Source organism: Xiphophorus maculatus, chromosome 1 (assembly GCF_002775205.1).
Source record: "Xiphophorus maculatus strain JP 163 A chromosome 1, X_maculatus-5.0-male, whole genome shotgun sequence".
Taxonomy (NCBI): Eukaryota; Metazoa; Chordata; class Actinopteri; order Cyprinodontiformes; family Poeciliidae; genus Xiphophorus; species Xiphophorus maculatus.
The window spans coordinates 26,186,557-26,203,410 of record NC_036443.1 but is presented as its reverse complement, the minus strand read 5'-3'; the positions used below and the strand labels follow the sequence as shown (position 1 = coordinate 26,203,410).

General features: G+C 38.1%; 2 protein-coding genes across 3 annotated transcripts in view; one reads left to right on the top strand and one right to left on the bottom strand.

Annotated features, from left to right (window-relative positions):
* LOC102222768 (rap guanine nucleotide exchange factor 3-like) overlaps positions 1 to 4,789 on the top strand; it is a 34,498-nt gene extending 29,709 nt beyond the window's left edge. For both annotated transcript variants that reach the window (XM_023331356.1, XM_023331351.1), the window contains 10 exons: positions 98 to 195; positions 279 to 404; positions 645 to 826; positions 2,674 to 2,764; positions 2,832 to 2,882; positions 2,990 to 3,077; positions 3,176 to 3,240; positions 3,344 to 3,398; positions 3,532 to 3,603; positions 4,189 to 4,789. In XM_023331356.1, the coding sequence (XP_023187124.1) occupies positions 98 to 195; positions 279 to 404; positions 645 to 826; positions 2,674 to 2,764; positions 2,832 to 2,882; positions 2,990 to 3,077; positions 3,176 to 3,240; positions 3,344 to 3,398; positions 3,532 to 3,603; positions 4,189 to 4,307 (947 nt within the window). In that variant the 3' untranslated portion in view covers positions 4,308 to 4,789. The remainder of the gene's footprint in view (positions 1 to 97; positions 196 to 278; positions 405 to 644; positions 827 to 2,673; positions 2,765 to 2,831; positions 2,883 to 2,989; positions 3,078 to 3,175; positions 3,241 to 3,343; positions 3,399 to 3,531; positions 3,604 to 4,188) is intronic.
* Positions 4,790 to 4,820: 31 nt separating this feature from the next.
* LOC102222515 (integrin alpha-5) overlaps positions 4,821 to 16,854 on the bottom strand; it is a 48,998-nt gene continuing 36,964 nt past the window's right edge. Inside the window, exons 22-30 of the mRNA XM_023331342.1 lie at positions 15,214 to 15,293; positions 15,028 to 15,108; positions 14,828 to 14,933; positions 13,039 to 13,197; positions 12,370 to 12,477; positions 8,878 to 8,991; positions 8,242 to 8,343; positions 8,043 to 8,165; positions 4,821 to 7,495 (exon numbers count right to left, since the gene is read on the bottom strand). Coding sequence (XP_023187110.1) covers positions 7,412 to 7,495; positions 8,043 to 8,165; positions 8,242 to 8,343; positions 8,878 to 8,991; positions 12,370 to 12,477; positions 13,039 to 13,197; positions 14,828 to 14,933; positions 15,028 to 15,108; positions 15,214 to 15,293 — 957 coding nt within the window. The 3' untranslated portion in view covers positions 4,821 to 7,411. The remainder of the gene's footprint in view (positions 7,496 to 8,042; positions 8,166 to 8,241; positions 8,344 to 8,877; positions 8,992 to 12,369; positions 12,478 to 13,038; positions 13,198 to 14,827; positions 14,934 to 15,027; positions 15,109 to 15,213; positions 15,294 to 16,854) is intronic.

The following is a 16,854-nucleotide window of genomic DNA, read 5'->3' as shown; positions in this document are numbered from 1 at the left end:
TTCACATCTATAGTTAAAATAAAACTGTGTTACATATACACACCTTGCATAAATAATAAATGGTGAAATACTGATGTATGTGTAATTTTTCTTGCAGAACGAGCGCAATTAAAGCTGGATGCAACTGCAGTCTACACTGCTCTAGGCCTCAATGAGAGACTGTTCATCTGTACAAGCAGCGAAGTGGAACAACTGGTGAGGAATGTTTGTCTTCTGCATATTTCATACATTTTCTTGAAGTAGAAAAGTTGAACAGTTATGCTCCTCTGTTCGTACAGAGGCCACTGAAGGATCAGCAGGGCCCAGAACAGGCAACGACTGACCTCATTGAGCAGATGAGTTCCAAAGACATTGCCACAGAACTGACTAACTATGACTGGGAACTGTTTACTGCCATGCATGAGGTAACGTTGCACATTTTTGGACAAAATATCACATTTCGCAAGAGAATATAAACCATTTACTGAAGAACAAAGAGGAAAAGATTGTTTACCACCCATGGAGCGTTCCAGTTGGTTGCAATAACAAGTAAAACAATCTGTGTCATCACATCCTTTACTCTAAACCTGAGAGCTTTTCTGCCTGTCACTTCAAGGCTGTTTTATTTTTTACGTGGTGTTGATGCGTTGTCCCCGTTTCTGCAGGTGGAGCTCGTCTACTACATATTTGGTCGCCATAAATTCCCAGGTGCCACCACAGCCAACCTGGAGCGGTTTGTGCGGCACTTTAATGTGGTCCAGCACTGGGTGGTGACTGAGCTGTGCCTCTGTGAGGACCTGGTGAAACGGGCCATTCTGCTCAAGAAGTTCATCAAAATCGCCTCAGTGTAAGAAGACAAGAAAGCTGATTTGATTTTTTTCTTTAAAGCTTAATGGTCAATTCATCAGTTTGTTTCAATAGAATTACTTCACTTAATTACTCCTGTCTCTTATGTTTTACATTTTACCAAGCCATTAAAAATGTTTACAGAGATGCACATACTTTCAAAATGTGATAGGACTTGGCATAATACAAAATCCTCTGGATTTTGCTCTGCTTAGATAAACATAAAACTGGGTTCACAAATGTTTATTTTTATTTTTTTTGCCCAGCTCTGAGGTTTTTTTTTGTTTTTTATACCCTGCCAGGGGGTCTTTTTTGTGGGCTCTAGTGTCCCTTATTTTTTTGAAAGTAGGCTGACAGGAAAGGGGGAAGGAGACATGTGGCAAATGTTGCCGGGTCCGGGAGTGGAACCGCGTCGACGACTCGAGGCCTCCAAACATGGGTCGCTCTATCCCCTACGCCACCATGGCCCGCCCCAGCTCTGAGTTTTAAATGATTACTATAAAATAAAAGCACATTAACAGCTTATGGATGTTAATGCATCTGTTTTTAGAGTCAGATATTGGCTGATTGTATAACACCGACTCTAAAAATAAGAGCATCAACATCCACAAGTGGGATAATAATTTTTCAATACAACAAAACGCAAGACAAGATACAATGGGAGAGCAGTTTTACTTACTTTTAAACTTTGTGCAGCACCAACATGTCATTGTTTTTATTTACTGTACTAAATATTCCTTAAGATCATCTTTTAAACAATACATCGCAGTTGTCAAGTTTTTTGCTCTCTTAAGCCACCTCAGCTTTTGCCTAGATGTGAAAAAGGCTTTTTTCCTCCAGTCAGCAGTTAGCACTATTCTTCCTAGTAACAACTCATCTGAATGACATCTTTTATTCATCTTTTCTTTAATCTCATCAGCAGCATATGATCAGGCAGCATGAGTAGGTTGAAAACCTACAACAGATAGGAGAGACGTTAATTACAGATAGTAGTAAGTAAATTTTAATTTAAACACATTAACTTTCTCAAGTAATGATTCAATCATTTACTTTTAAGTTAACTGTGAATGAATAAATGAACAAATTATGTTCCAAACAGTGGAACTAATAAAAACATTGCATCAAACAATAAATATATTTTGGTCTTCTAAATCATGTAAACTGTGAAAGGTGTCCATTTCCTACCAGTGGTGTCTTTGAGGAAGCTTTCAGTTGAGGCTCTTTGTCTGAAGAGAGATCGTTATGTGAGCACAGGTGTGCCAGGTTACCTTAAGAGTTGGCTGCTGACCTTGAGCAGCGAAAGGGATGGGTGCACTTGATTCTTTGTAAGGTGCGCGCCAGTTGGGTGGAGATGGTGAATGCGTTCTTAATCTCAGAAGTTGAAAACGATGGACAATAGAACCATATCTCGCATGTTGAACAGGAAACATGGAAACATTTTTCTTGTTTATTACATGAACTTGCCCTGTTTTGAGAAACATTAGGAGGTTGTCTAGGAAGGATAAACAATTTTAGCTGTAAGTAGTTCGTTTGTATATATTATTTTCTGTCTTTGCTAAACGAAAGTTAAAAACATCCCCAATTTTATGTCTGTTGCCAGAATCAAATCCCTCCCATTTCAAAACATTAATTTTTATCAAAGAAAACTCAGGAAATTACAGCTTTTTTCCACTTTTCTGAATTTGGTTTTGTAAATTAATCAGGTGTTACCACAGAGAGCTGACATCAACCTCTGGTTGCTCTTAAAGAGCAGTTCCCACAATGTTTTTGTGTAATTGCTAAACTCCTTACAGCAGTATTTCACACATTTTAAAAACAACATGGTTTTCTAAACATATTCATCTTCAGGTTAAAAGAACAGAGGAATCTCAACTCATTTTTCGCTGTGATGTTTGGTCTGAGCAACAGTGCTGTCCAGAGGCTTTACAAGACCTGGGAGGTGAGCAGACATAATATAATATCATATTTTTCTAATACTTTACGTAACTTTTTACTTTACCTTGCAGAGAATACCGAGCAAAACTAAAAGAATCTACTGTGCTTATGAGCGACTGATGGTAATTCTCACCACAAACTCTCATATCACTTATTTTGTTGCATTGTTTAGATTAGTGAGTGAGTGTGCAGGACATTCTGGTGTTTATCCTTTGTCTGGTTTTGTTAGGATCCTTCACGCAACCACAGGGCCTATCGCCTGGCTGTGGCCAAACTCAGTGCTCCGTACATTCCCTTCATGCCTCTGCTGCTGAAAGGTAAAGAAGCACCAATAGTCAGCTTCATAAATCAGAAGACATCTTTCTCTGAATTTTTAAAATACCAAATCTCCTCTGGGTTTTTTGTTTTTGCACAGACATGACATTCATCCATGAGGGCAACCCAAACTATGTTGACAAACTGGTGAATTTTGAGAAAATGGTACAGAAATTTTTTTTTGCTCACTTTTTGGCTTAATTGTATTCAATGGAACATATTTGTAAAACTGTGGGGACTGAAATGTTTAATCTCTTTCTTGTCCTAGCGAATGCTTGCCAAGACAGTTAAAATTGTACGAGGTTGCAGAAGCCAACCTTATGGTAAGTGAACCATGGACGCCGTCGTGTAAACAACAATACACCATTCTGAGGCAGGACATATGCATGTTTCAGCTGCACTGGAGGGATTCACTTTGTTTTATTCTCTTTGTTTTATTCTCTTGCTGTTCTGCAGTGCCTTCATCGCCACAGAGGGGCCTGGCTGATCGCATGTTTCTGGATGGGCCTGCTACTCGATTATCTACGTGTAAGCTATGTTGTTTTTGTAGTCATGACTTGAAGTCACAGTATGTAACTTTTATAAACAATATGGATTTTTTTATACATATTTGTTAAAACGGTCACCATGTCATGACAGCATAGTAAGAGACAGATAAACGGTTAAAAAAAATCAAGTTCCTCTGTCTTTGAATGTTAATAATGCTCCTGTACTTGCTACTCAATTTGCTAAGGATGGAAGAACAGCTTAAAGTGGATGAAGGCAGAAAAACTGTTTATCTATGCTTTGTGGCCACCAATATTTGCTGTCATTGGTGGCCATGCTATCTAGCATGAGCATTCATGGTTGGCAAGGTGTGGATGAGGCTGATTGACAGCGCTAAGACCCTCCTCCTAGGTCTGATTGGTTGTTTCTGACCAGGAGCTTTGTATTTCTGGAGACAGCAGTGAAAAGGCAGAGGAGCTAAAAAAAAATTCACAGATCGTGTCTCAAATAAATAAAAAACATTTTTTTATAAAAAAAAGTTACGTTTAGTTTTAAAGCCTATTTTTTCTGGGTTTACATTTTTAACATGCTGCTGTGACTATTCGAGATTTCCTCTCTCTCGCCCAGATTCCGACCATGCCTTCCCTCTCCGCTCTCCCAGCAACATCCGACACTACATTCAAAACCTGAAGGTGATCGACAACCAGCGGAAGCTCACCCAGCTATCGAGAACAATCGAATGCTAGGACGTCTGCCTTTGGATGGAGAAATACTGGAACTTTATATCAAAATCAGAAACTGAATTGCAAGGATTTTCTGAACTTTTACAGTCGCCTGAGCAGGATGGATCTTTCTGCAGTTCGTAGCAGGAAGTGAAAATGTGCAGCATGCAGAGGAATGACCTCAGTGCTGAACAACAGGACAGCTGGGAATGTTTTTACCAAGCAAGCCTTACATCCGCCCAAAAGGCTTTGTACAAAAATGTAAAAATGCTGCTCTATATCTGCTGTAAATTTTAAATTTTTTTATATGACACATTGTAAGCTGCAGTTATACAACACACGTTAAACATTTGTGCCACAAATACTACCTTTGACTTTTCTGAGCACTTCTGTTTTCATTTTTAAAGTAATATATTCTATTATACATTTTTGGCAACAACGCCACAAACTGACATTAACATGCTTTCATATGATGTCGTTTTCTAAATAAATTATTTTCCAAGTTATGCATAGTCAATGACGACACAAAAAAATTGGTAAAAAGGGAGATTTTTTTTATTATTTAAAGTACAAACCAAAGCAGGTGAAAACAGACCTTCCACCTGGCACAAAAAAATCTCCCCAATATGGGGAGAGAAATTTCTCAATCAGTCAAAACTCTTCTTGTCACAAATATGTACAACTTCTTTTAGAAAGTTCTGGAGAGAAAAAGTGGATGAAGACATTAAAAAAAGAGAAAATAATTACCAGTGCCTTCTCCTGATGTAACAATGGAAGAAAAAGTAGAATGTTCCGGTCATTGGCAAATTTAAGGGAAGAAATTTCATAATATTTATAATATCATAAATATCAGATGAAGGATTTAAATCCATAACTAAATGGGGAGTTTCTCGTCCAGGTGGACATAAATCATCCTCTGATAGGATGTTTTAGGAAGCCAGTGGAGAAAAATGTGCACAACACATGTTAACTAAAATGGTTGTTTGAACAGCCGCAAAAGCAGAGCCTGTAACTATTGAACATGCTTTGTGGCTTTGTTTCAGCATCAATCTGTGTAATAAAAACCTGTGAGAAGGTGAAGGCAGTTCAGAGCAGTCCAGTGAAGTGAGGATGAGCATATCTGAAGTTGGGGAAAGTATTTTTTAGATTCCACTCTGCTCGCAGTGAGAAAGCAAGTAAAAAAAAAAAAAAAAACAGAAACCAACAGGAGATTTAGTCTACACCTTCAATTTCTGGTTTAAAACGGACATCAAATACAAGCAGTGACACTTTAAAAAGAGTGAATATAAATATTGCACTTCCAACCATTGTGTAGTTCCCAGTGCCTAGTTGTTATCCCTTTGTTTGAGGTATTTTTGCTGTTGGGTTTAATATTAACGAAAAACTCTGACCTCAATTATCTCAGGCTACAAAGGACTAGGCGGTAGGAAAGGTAAAAACCAGACACACTCAAAACAAAAGAATTTAAATATATCATTCACACAAATCCATGAACACACGGAGTCACACGCAAGTAACCCTAACGCTAACCCACAGACATGAAGTATTTACATTAAGGCACATAAACTTGAGTAGAGGTGCATCTTAATAAATTTGAATATCACTCAATTAATTTACTTGTTACAAATATTGATAGACAAATGCATTTTATAGCACTTTATTCTGTTCATTTTGATGATTGTGGCTTCTAACTCATTAAAATCTGAAAATCACGAGACTAATAAATAAAATAGATTATTATTGGAGGAATATGTTATGTTGTGGCCACATCATACACAAACACTCTCCAGTGTTCAGTGTTGCATGTACACGTATTAATGGAAAGTTAAGTGGAAGGAAAAACAGAACAAGAACTCTTAAAATTCTCTATCACCTTTTGAGCCAAATTACTGAAATAAATGCTTTTTTTTGCTGATATTTTCATTTATTCCGATGCACCTGCATAAAAAGAAACAAATACAATGACTTATTGTTCAGTCCCTGCAGCCTTTTTGGTAGTGGGATGATGTCAGCTGCGTCTCATTCATTTTACTCACCAAAAAAATAAAACTAAATAAAATACAGTATCTCATTCAGCATCACACTGTAAGCTGAAAAAGGATCCATCGTTCTTCAGCCTCCTGTCAAGGCTACATCATTGCTGTCTGTCCTGTCTCTGTCCGTTTTCATCATGCTACCACTGCCGACAACTCTGTGTGCTTCCCCCCCCCCCCCTTTAAGCACCAGAAAAGACAGGAGAGCACCACTTTCTGACAGGAAGCGCCACGCTGCTTCAACATGAGGTTCAACAGGTCTGTGGTGGTCCCAGTCCCATCCCAGCTTGCTAACGGCGCTGCGGTAACACTGAGAACAACACGCACAGGATTTGGACGAAGTGATCAGTAGGAGTCAAAGTCAAATCTCAAAGGAAGCTCAGTCAGTCTTTGGTGTATTTGAAAAAAAAAAAACATCAGTAGATTTCCTGTGAGTGCAAAAAATAAAAATAAAAAAACACTTTCCACCAATCTGAGACAGAAAGTGATCATTTCCAGAAATGATCCATCTAAAGCATTTTTAATACCCGCTTTTCCTGTTCAGGGGTTGCATAGTGGCGGCGGGCTGGAAAATGGCAACAGCTCACACAGGCATAAAACAGGGTCAAACAATTCATTTTAGCTCTTAAACAGGATACCATATATGTTGCAAATCAGTTTTTAACCTGAAAGCTGAAAAAACAATCTTCGGTTGTTTCCTGTTAGAGATGGCAAACGTGTTCAATCATTAGCACCAATATGAAGCAGATAAACAGACGTCTTCATCACAGGCGTCTATAAAAGTAAACCCAACTTGTTCCTGCATGAACAGGATATGGTAACCTGTGTGCTTCTTTTTGCTGAATGATCTAAAATTTGTTTTTAGGCACAGAGATCAGTTCTATTTGACGACAATCCCAACAGGGTTAAAAACAAAGACATAAATTAAAAAAAAAACATTCATTTGGCTTGTAGATCCTCGGGTTTTTGTCTTCCTCTAGTGCAGCACAGCGGAGTTCCAGTAGTCTCTCTGATCCACGCCACATGTTCCGTTGTGATTCTCTCCTTTGCAATCATTTGGCCAGATATGATGGTTCTGGTAACTCAGTCGATCAGTTAGGCCTCAGAGGCAGCCTGTGGTTTGAGTTGAGCTTTTTCCATGGCTGTGCCGTAAGGTAAAGAACGCTTGAAGAAGCCAAGCTGCAGAGAGAACAAAAAATATGCAGGAATTAAATATAAGCACAAGCCTGATCAGCTTATACACGGGTTCTTTAAATGTGACCTTATTTTAGACACGAAAGACGTAGATAAAGTGGGAACATTCAAAGAAATTTTCTGACACGTCATAGAATCTGGATATACATGGAAAAGTGGGATTTTCAGCTGCTTCCATTCACTTTGACTTTGTTATTACACCCACTCAGATTTATCAAATGTTTACAGAAGCGTTTAAATGTTAGAGCTTGGAAATAAATTCAGGGCCAGTATCTAGTATAATTGAAAAAACCTATAGCAAGATGCAAAACTCGTTAAAATATGAAAACGTTCTCGTTTTAACGAATAATTAAAAAATAATTAAGAGCCCGCTGAACTGAACCAAGTTAAAAACCTCATGGTTATTTTAATATAACTATGTATTACAAGCCCAAACACAAATCAAAGGGAGACTGCATACATGATGAAATAAACTCTCTCTTAATAGCAGCAGTGACCTTTTAAACTCTTTTAACTTAACTAATCCACTCACCCTGTAAAGGACGTAGATAAGAAGAGCCAGCAGCAGTAAACCGGCCAGGATGGCCAAGACGATGATCCACAGAGGGACCGAGTTCTCAATATCTGGCTTGTTCCAAACCACTGGGGTCACCACCTGTGGATGATGAGACCGTTTCTCAGCTTAAAATAATCCAGCTACAAACAACAACCCGTTAAAAGACAACAAGTACCTTTTTCTGACCACTTGGATAGTGCTTGGGGAGGATTGCATATGGCATCTTCTTTACGTTGAATCTGCCCAGACACTCCATTACGTATTGCTTGTAAGCTTTCTGAAAAGTATAAAAAATATTTTAAAAATATTGAAAATACATGAAGTACATAAAATCTACACAAGGTGGTGACACAGACCATGGGGAAATAAAACCTCTTCAGTACTCCATCTATCTAAGAGACACTGATTTTCCAATACATCACACATCTTCCATGTTAATGTGTGAAGTGGGTGATGAATACATGACTGTAGAACAGTCACAATAACCAAGAATAACAAAAGGAAACTGTTTTTACAGCAATCTGGAGTTCCACAAAGCAACAGTTTTGTTTCCTGAGGCAAATATGTGATTCCACTCAGAGTGGCAGCTGATCCAGAACCATTACAAAGGCCAAGTGTGCACAAACAAAATGTGTTATTGAGTTCTGCTTTGAGGTTTTCACTTTTTTTGCTTCTTAGACCCTGCCAAAGCCTGACATGAGAAAATACACAAGCACTAGGGGGAAGTATTTTGTAGCTCTTTCCTCTGGTGGAAACACATGTTCATGTATGAAGAAGGCAGCTTGAATGGCAAGGTTGTTCTCCCACTAACCTCAGTGAAGGTCTCGGCCCAGACGCGCGAGCGCATTTTCAGGATCGCAGTGGTTCCCTTCTCCAGCAGACCAACGTTGCACTGGAGCGTCCAGCAATCCGCATTAGAGCAAGACTATGAAAAAAAAAAAAAAAAGAAGAGAATGTTGTAGTAAAAACATAATCTCCACAAAAGTATCCCACAACATAACAAGCTAAAGTAAATGCAGGTGAGATTTTATATGGCAAAACTAAAACAATCACGGTCATAATGCTTCAGGACACATAAACGTAACAAAGAGCCCAATGTTATTATCCCAATTCCACGCCTGCTTCGAATTAGACTGAAGGAATGTCATGAGACTGTAAAAATGCAGCATGCACAACTTGCCACATTATTGCCCAACCACTAAACCCGGCCCATTTTTCTCAAGACTGTAGAATACACATCTTTATTAGCTCGCAATAATGCAGCTTTAACATTTTACAACATGCACACACTGTCCTTTAGTGCCAGTGCTAAAGCAAGACCACCCCCGCTCTTGTGGGTTTCATTGGGTTTCCTGCAGGAAAGCATTAGTTTACTTATTACACCAAGGAGGGAAAACCCAAGAGAAGAAGAGTGCAACCGCCCAGTTCCTTTAGTCTGAGTCTTAGACAGACTTAATGAGTATTGAAACAGACAGGGAACAGATCAGTTCACTTCCTCCTGGTGGAACTGCTGCATGCCTGGGGCCACACGGGGGCCACACAGGTCTGAGAAAATACAGGAACAATTAAGGTCGTCTTGAAGCTACATTTCACAAATTCCTCACGATGGGATAATCCACGAGAGGTTTCTGGTGTCACTGTAATGTAACAGAAAAAGATTTTGAACTGACATCAGTCCTGCTGTATGCAGAAACAAAGTGACACCCTGAAAACACGGCCCTCCACCGCCCTATCTCTGGATCCAAATCAGTTTGTTGAGACACTTCCTTTGCCTCTTCTGTTCACCAAGTTTCAGGAAATATCCCTTTGTTATTTTACTCATTATCTTGACAGCTAGCAGACAGAGATAACCTGCACTCTGGGTGTATTAAAATAGCCCATTAATGGCTCTAGTGACTGATTGGAGAGGAATTTAGAAAGCTGATTTAAAGTTCTGTTTGGAAATTGTTTTACAAGGCTAACACCGATTTAGCTGTGCCAATTTCCTTAATTTGCGAGATCAGTGATTGACTAATTTTTACATGTGAAACAGATCTTATCCACTGATCTTATCTACATCGGCAAAGGTCTAAAAATCAACCACTGTCCTTTTCTTTTCTGCTATTAAAGATGTTTGACAGACTGGCCCACTAGGTCATGTCTGCACATTTACAGTTAACAATAGTGACCCTACTGTTGCCAATTCAGCTCTTGCTATATTGAGCAAAATTTCAGACAAAAACATTGAAAAAAATTGGTATTGGCTAAAATCGGAATCTGCAGGTTGGTAATCGGCGATCGACCCAAAAACTGCAATCGGTGAACCCCTAAGTACAACCAATTAACGAAAGACAAAACAGAAGTTGGTCTTTAACAAGTAGTCGGTCTTCAACCGTAATCTTTAAAATAGACTCTGTTTTAATACAGAAGTCTATCACACACTTTTGAAACTTTCAGAATTGACAATAATTTTAGAGGAGGCAAGGCGAGGCTTTCAAATCTAAGAAGACTGTATCAATTATCAGGCATGGTGCCGACAGCATCATGTCACAGGTACTGGATGTACAAATTGATAAGTATAACAATATCCACATGTTTGGATTGGATGGAAATTGGACACAACTGGACGTCCCAGCAGGACAATAATCCAAAACATACACCAAAATTCATCTCTCTAATACCAGGTATTGCATAGGTCTTCTTCACTGTATTAAGAGAACTTGTAATGTCGATGTCAAGTTGTAATTTTCACTATGTTCCCCTTCTGCATCTTAATCACCAAATATTTCATTAACTTTGAATATGTTGCTGAATTTAAATGGAAACTGGTTCACGCAACTGCAGCACAGATATCAACCCAATAACAAGTCAGACTGACTGCATTTCTACAGATTGCATTTGTTTTTAAGACTTAAAAAACTGGATATTAGTATTAACTAATGAGCCAATCATCACCAAACATTCAGAACCAGTGTTGTCCAAGACCATCAAAACAACAGATTTTAAACCGTGTCAAACTGATTTTTAAAAGCCGTTTATTATGAGGTCAGTTATAATCAGTCCTTTGTGTTTCATAACCTCCACAGACACGACTGCTCAGAGAAAACTGAAGAGAGGGCCGCTTCATATTCAAGTGTCACTGAACATGCTTTATAAACAAACACAGTCAGAAGAGCCTGGTGGGAAGACAAAGAGCGGTCCCTGTCCACAGATAAGGCAGTGGCCAGCAGCTCGATGGATCAATAGGACCAGTGTCTAGCGGGATCAGAAAACCCAGAGCCAATAAAGGGAGAGGAGGCTGAGGGAAGTGGTGCATCTGAGGCAAAAATCCCACCCCATGTCCATGTCTGCACAGCGTTTCACTGCCCAGCTAACTACTAACGGGTCTTTAATCTTAATTGCCACAACGGGACCAATATGTGCCCTCTGACCCCTCCTTTTTAATGGCATCATAATTTGATTATCCAGTCCCCAGAGAGAGACAAAGCCAGTCAGGGGTTTGCATCCACTTATCAACATGAATGTTATATTAGTTTTGGGCTTTTAATGATGCATTGAATTGTTTGTTTATTTTTGATGTAAAGGATTATAAAGCAAATAACAATAATCACTTTTAAAGCCCTTAAAAACAGTGTCAACATTATACACACCAAACATGCCATATACAAACATCAGATAATAATTGAATTCCTTTTCAGAATAAGAATTTTTTTTTAACTAAACTGTAGCAACATAGCCTTCCTTAAAGCTTGACCATTGCAGCAAATGATTCATTTGGAGCTACTAAAATACTTCTAACATTTCTGCTCGACTTCATATCAATACAGCGTATGTCTGATTTGTTGATTATTTTTTACATTAACCTATTAATAATTGGATAGCAAAAGGTACGTAGAAGATTATTTTGTTTACAGGATTCAACCCAGTTGAAGTTAAAACTGCTCTTGAGGAGTTCTGGATAGAATATGTTTACAACCAAAGAAGTTGTTTTTTTTTTTTTAATCTTAAATGCAAAATTCACATATTTTTGTATAGTTTGGTATAATTTGTGCACTGAGGGTGTTGCTCTTTCAGCAAAATAGTATTTTTTTTGATTACTGTTTGATTATTGTTTGTATACTTACTAAATTAGCTGACAATCTTCATCAAGATTAAGCCGATTAATGATCTCAGGCCTAATAACGTTAACACAATTGTGTGTAACAACTGGAGAGTGATTTAAAATACGGATTTATTTCGAATTTGAACACAAATTGCAGAAAATCCTCAAACTCATTTGAAATTTCTTTGGGATTTTCATCTATAAAAACAACGAGTGTCTCACCAGGTTGGTCAGATGAGCAAGCGAGTTCTTGTGGACGTCCCTCCTCTCAACATGATGCTCATCAGCCTTCAGTGCCAGAACAGGAGACTCTGTCGATGAGCGCTGGAGCTGAAGAAAGACGCAAACACGCAGCTCTGATTATCACAGTAAATCTACAGGCACCAATAAAGGAGTATGCTACTTTCTCTGTCAATATATTGTCTAATGTTAGCACAACCCTGAGGTTTTTTCACCATTAATCAGAAGCATGTGAGGACTCCCCTCTCAAGGATTTCCATGGAAATTCGCCATACCAATTCAACAAGGAAAAAAAAAAACATGAGGTCACAGCTAAGATGAATGACACCCTCCCAGGCCTGCTCAACATCTGTCATACTTCAAATGTAAACAAAAACAACTGCATGGAAATGTTTTTCCCACAGAATCCCAAAGGCTACTATTTGGAAAGGGGGTGTTGGTGCATGCTGAAGATGAGTGAGGTGGATCTCTGTGAGCGAAGGGAAGGGCTCCAACTTCAAAGCAGCGGTGGGGTAAGTGTCATGGGTGGAGCTGGGAAGCTGGGAGGAAGAGGTGGATGTGGGCAAAACATTGGGAATCTGGGTGCAGAAGGATCTCTAATTTAGCCCCATTGGGCCCAGAGAGGTGTGTGCACGCATGCGAGATGCTCACTTTGAGATTACGGTGGTTCAAGTTTTTGTCCGCGGTGCAGTTGATGGGACCTTCTGTGTAGAACTCGAGAGGGTAAAGGAGATCGTGACCCTGGATGCGGAGAGGGCAGCGCAGCTCCAGCAGGGTGCCGCTGATCCGACTGGGGCCGTTGTTGACGAGCTGGAAAAAAATTATTTTAAAAAATCAAGGAAATATGAGCTTTGAGAGTAAAAAACTATTTCATTTCAAGTTTTCCCCAGAAAACTTGCTAAGCCCAGTGGGTGGGTGCTAGGGCAGTCATTCATCCAGCGACCTGTCGTCTTTTTGCGTTAAAAATGCTTGAAGTTCACAGGAATTTGAAAATATCACTTGATGATTATGTGTTATTAAAAGATTGGAAGATTAATACCTGAACACCAACTATAAAGTCTTAAAAAATGCGAACATTAAAAAAAACTTGAAAAAATAAGCAATGCTTAGCCTGGTGGGGGCACAAGTAAAGCCTGGTGGCCCACCAGGCTTATAATATACTGGGGTAAACCCTGCATTTTATTTTAAACATACACTTTGAAAAGAGTTTTAAGATGAATTATACATATATCATACATGTATAGCATTCATTAAGATTTCTTATTGAAGCATTCAGCTTCAAGGATTAAAGGACTTATGTCTCAGCCAGAGACACAAGTTTTCATTTTCACCAAAAATTAGTTAATAGCATTATACAACAATAATAAGGGTAATCAATACACACATCATGTACAACCCTTACTGTAATCTCTTGGTATTGATAATAAATAATCTCTTTTTTGAGTTTCCAGATCTAATATTGCTTCTTTCCTTCCTGAACCGTGTCAGGTACTAGACTAAGCTTCATTAGCATCTTCAGTTTCCTTAGATTTCTGTCACTACAACTATTTTATCCATGTCCTTCTCTCGCTTTATTTTAGTTTAGTTCCTAGAGCAAATAGTTTAGTACACCTGAAATAAGGCAAAACTAACTTACAAGTAACTTTTCAGCGAGTTTTAAGTAAGTAATTCCTTAATATTGATGAAAAGTAGTAGTTAGAAGTCAAATAATATAACTAGTGTAACTAGTACTTTTTCATCAAAATTACAGAATTATTAAAATAAGTTCCCATTTCTTGCTGAAAAGTTACTTGTCGGTTACTTTTATCTTATTTCAAGTGTACTAAGATATTTACACTAGAAACTAGAACAAAATTTGCAAATTTTTTGTTTTTGCAGTAAAGATGAAGCATTGCAATGCAAAAAGGTAGGAGATTCTTAAAGAGACAGAGGCCAATTTCCAGGTGTCAAATACAGCTATATTGCAATGTTGTTTTTGATATATATATAGAGCATTTCCATAACAACTGAAGGTAACATAATTGCCTGATTGTGCTATAAAACGTCACTATGTTGCTGGAAAATACATAAAAGCCCTCCATTAAGTAGCTACCAATATATATTTTATTTTAACTAAACAGGGTCTCCTATTGTAAAATTTAAAATCTGTTGGAGGTGTTCTGCACTTACACTGGCTGGATAGTGTATGAAGTGAGGCAATAGAGTTCAGTGAAGCTGATAAATGTTGTGACAACTACGAGTGAATGTGTACTATGACGACTCCTAAAAAGATCACAATTGATTGCTAAAGAATTCATATCTGATATGGATCTCCATTAATTTGATGGTGCAGCACAATCATGGTTCCTTTTCTTTTCCGGAATGAACAATAAAATCTAGTTTCAAACCCAATCTATCCTGTTCCCGCTGAGTGTGCACAGATAAGAGCTTGGCTGATTACCTCATAAATGTGTTCCACAGCCGGCCCAACGTCCTGTTCCACCCCGTAGCTTTTGGGCACTTTCCAGTTGGCCGGGGGAAAGAAGACCTTATCTGGCCGAGACACACTTGAAAAGAGAAGGAGGGTGATGAGAGCATGTGCAGGGAGGAACTGGAGACTGAATGAACTTCAAATGAGAGGATCTCTAAAGTTGAACTCACCCCTGCAGAATGACATCAGCCTGGACCACCACCTCGGGGTTGTAGTAAACAACCTCACTTTGGGAGTTATTTTCATTTTTACTGTGAAAATAAAATAAAAAAAGAACATTTAGGTTAGCTATTAGGATTGTACTGTTAACTCTGAATCTGAAAGTATTATAGAAACACAGTATGCTCATAGTGTACCTGCGTATCTGGAGGTAAAACTGGACAGTTTTGTGTGTGTCCTTCAGACGAGGCACCGTAAATCGCAGACCCGCCCAAAGCTGCGAACGTAAAATTTTAAATATAAGGATCAGAATTCACAAGCAGAATCAAAACATAGTAAAGACTTACTTCCTCAGCAAAAAACGCTAAATATGTTTCAGATTAAGCTCTGCACAAATAATTCTCAGAAAACCTTTACTTTCAGAAGGAAGTGGCCCATCGCTTCTCAAGTCCCTGGTTAGGAATTATAAAGATATCTTAATCAACCATCTTTCAACCAAAATCTAAAAGATTAAAAAGAACAAAATGTCTCCACTGAATAAATTAGTAATAAACCTGAAGATCCTTCCCAAACTTGGTCATATTGTCACTACCCTGGTAATTGCTGTGCTGTCCCGTTAAATACGTGACGGGCTGTTAACAACACCTTTTCCCAGCAGGCAGTTTGGGTTACAGATGTATTCTCCACTTCCTGTCACAACATTTCCGGACACAGGAAAACTTTTTCCGTTCCATTCGCCGCCCATCCAAAACAGTGCATTATGCAAGAATCAGTCATTTGTGATGTACTACCATATGAAACACACCTTTAAAAAAGTGCAACATTTTGTTCCAGTCACAATAAAAACCGCAACATAGATTCGGCCAAATGCTGTAAAACAAATGCAGGTGATTACCTGATCAATAACTGATAAAAGCAGGAGTTTAGTCAGTTTGTTGGTACTGAGTATACATAAATATGTTAACATGATGCAAAGACAGGAAGCAATGTCATGCTTTATTTATTTCACATTATCTTTAGCATTTCTAATTGTACATTATGAATCACTTGAAAGAAGGTTTGTTGCAGTTTATTTCTTTGTTTATGTTTGACGAAGGTAGTCAACCTTTTGTTTTTGTCGGTTTCTTTATTATTTATTCTGCATTGGCTGTTCTACTCCAACTTACACTGACTGAACAAATTAAAAGTTGTTTTTGCACGACTGACCAGGCTTGTGAAGATATCGGTGTTTTTAAGTGTGCTGTATTCATGCAGAGTTATGAAGTAAATTTGTTATGTCTGTGCATAGAAAAAGAAACATTTTAAGTCAATTCAGAACTTTTTCTGTATCGGATTGGTTCTGGCCGATACTAAGCCTTAGATTTCGGAAGAAGTGAAAAAAGTTGATTGGTGCATCTGTAATCAGAGTTGGGTAGTAAATAGTTACATTTACTCAATTACATCTACCTGAGTAACTTTAAAAAAAAATACTTCTAGAAGTATTTTTGCTGTGCTGTACTTTCTACTTTTACTTGAGTAATTTTATTATGAAAAAATAAAATTTTTTCATAAATTTTACGCTACTCGTACTTGAGTAAAATTTCTGGATTCTCTACACACAGAATGAAAAACACAGACTAAAGATTCACAAGTATTTTATTGAGAGAAATTGATTTGGAAACAATTTATTTTGCCTAACTTTATTATTTTTTGTTACTTATATGAATTATTGTCATTTTGGTCCACTAAATTTTACATTTTGGCCCATCTAATTATGTAATTTTTTAATATTAAATGGTCGCTAATTTGATCAGTTACTCAGTACTTGAGTAGACGTTTTACCAAATACTTTTGTATTC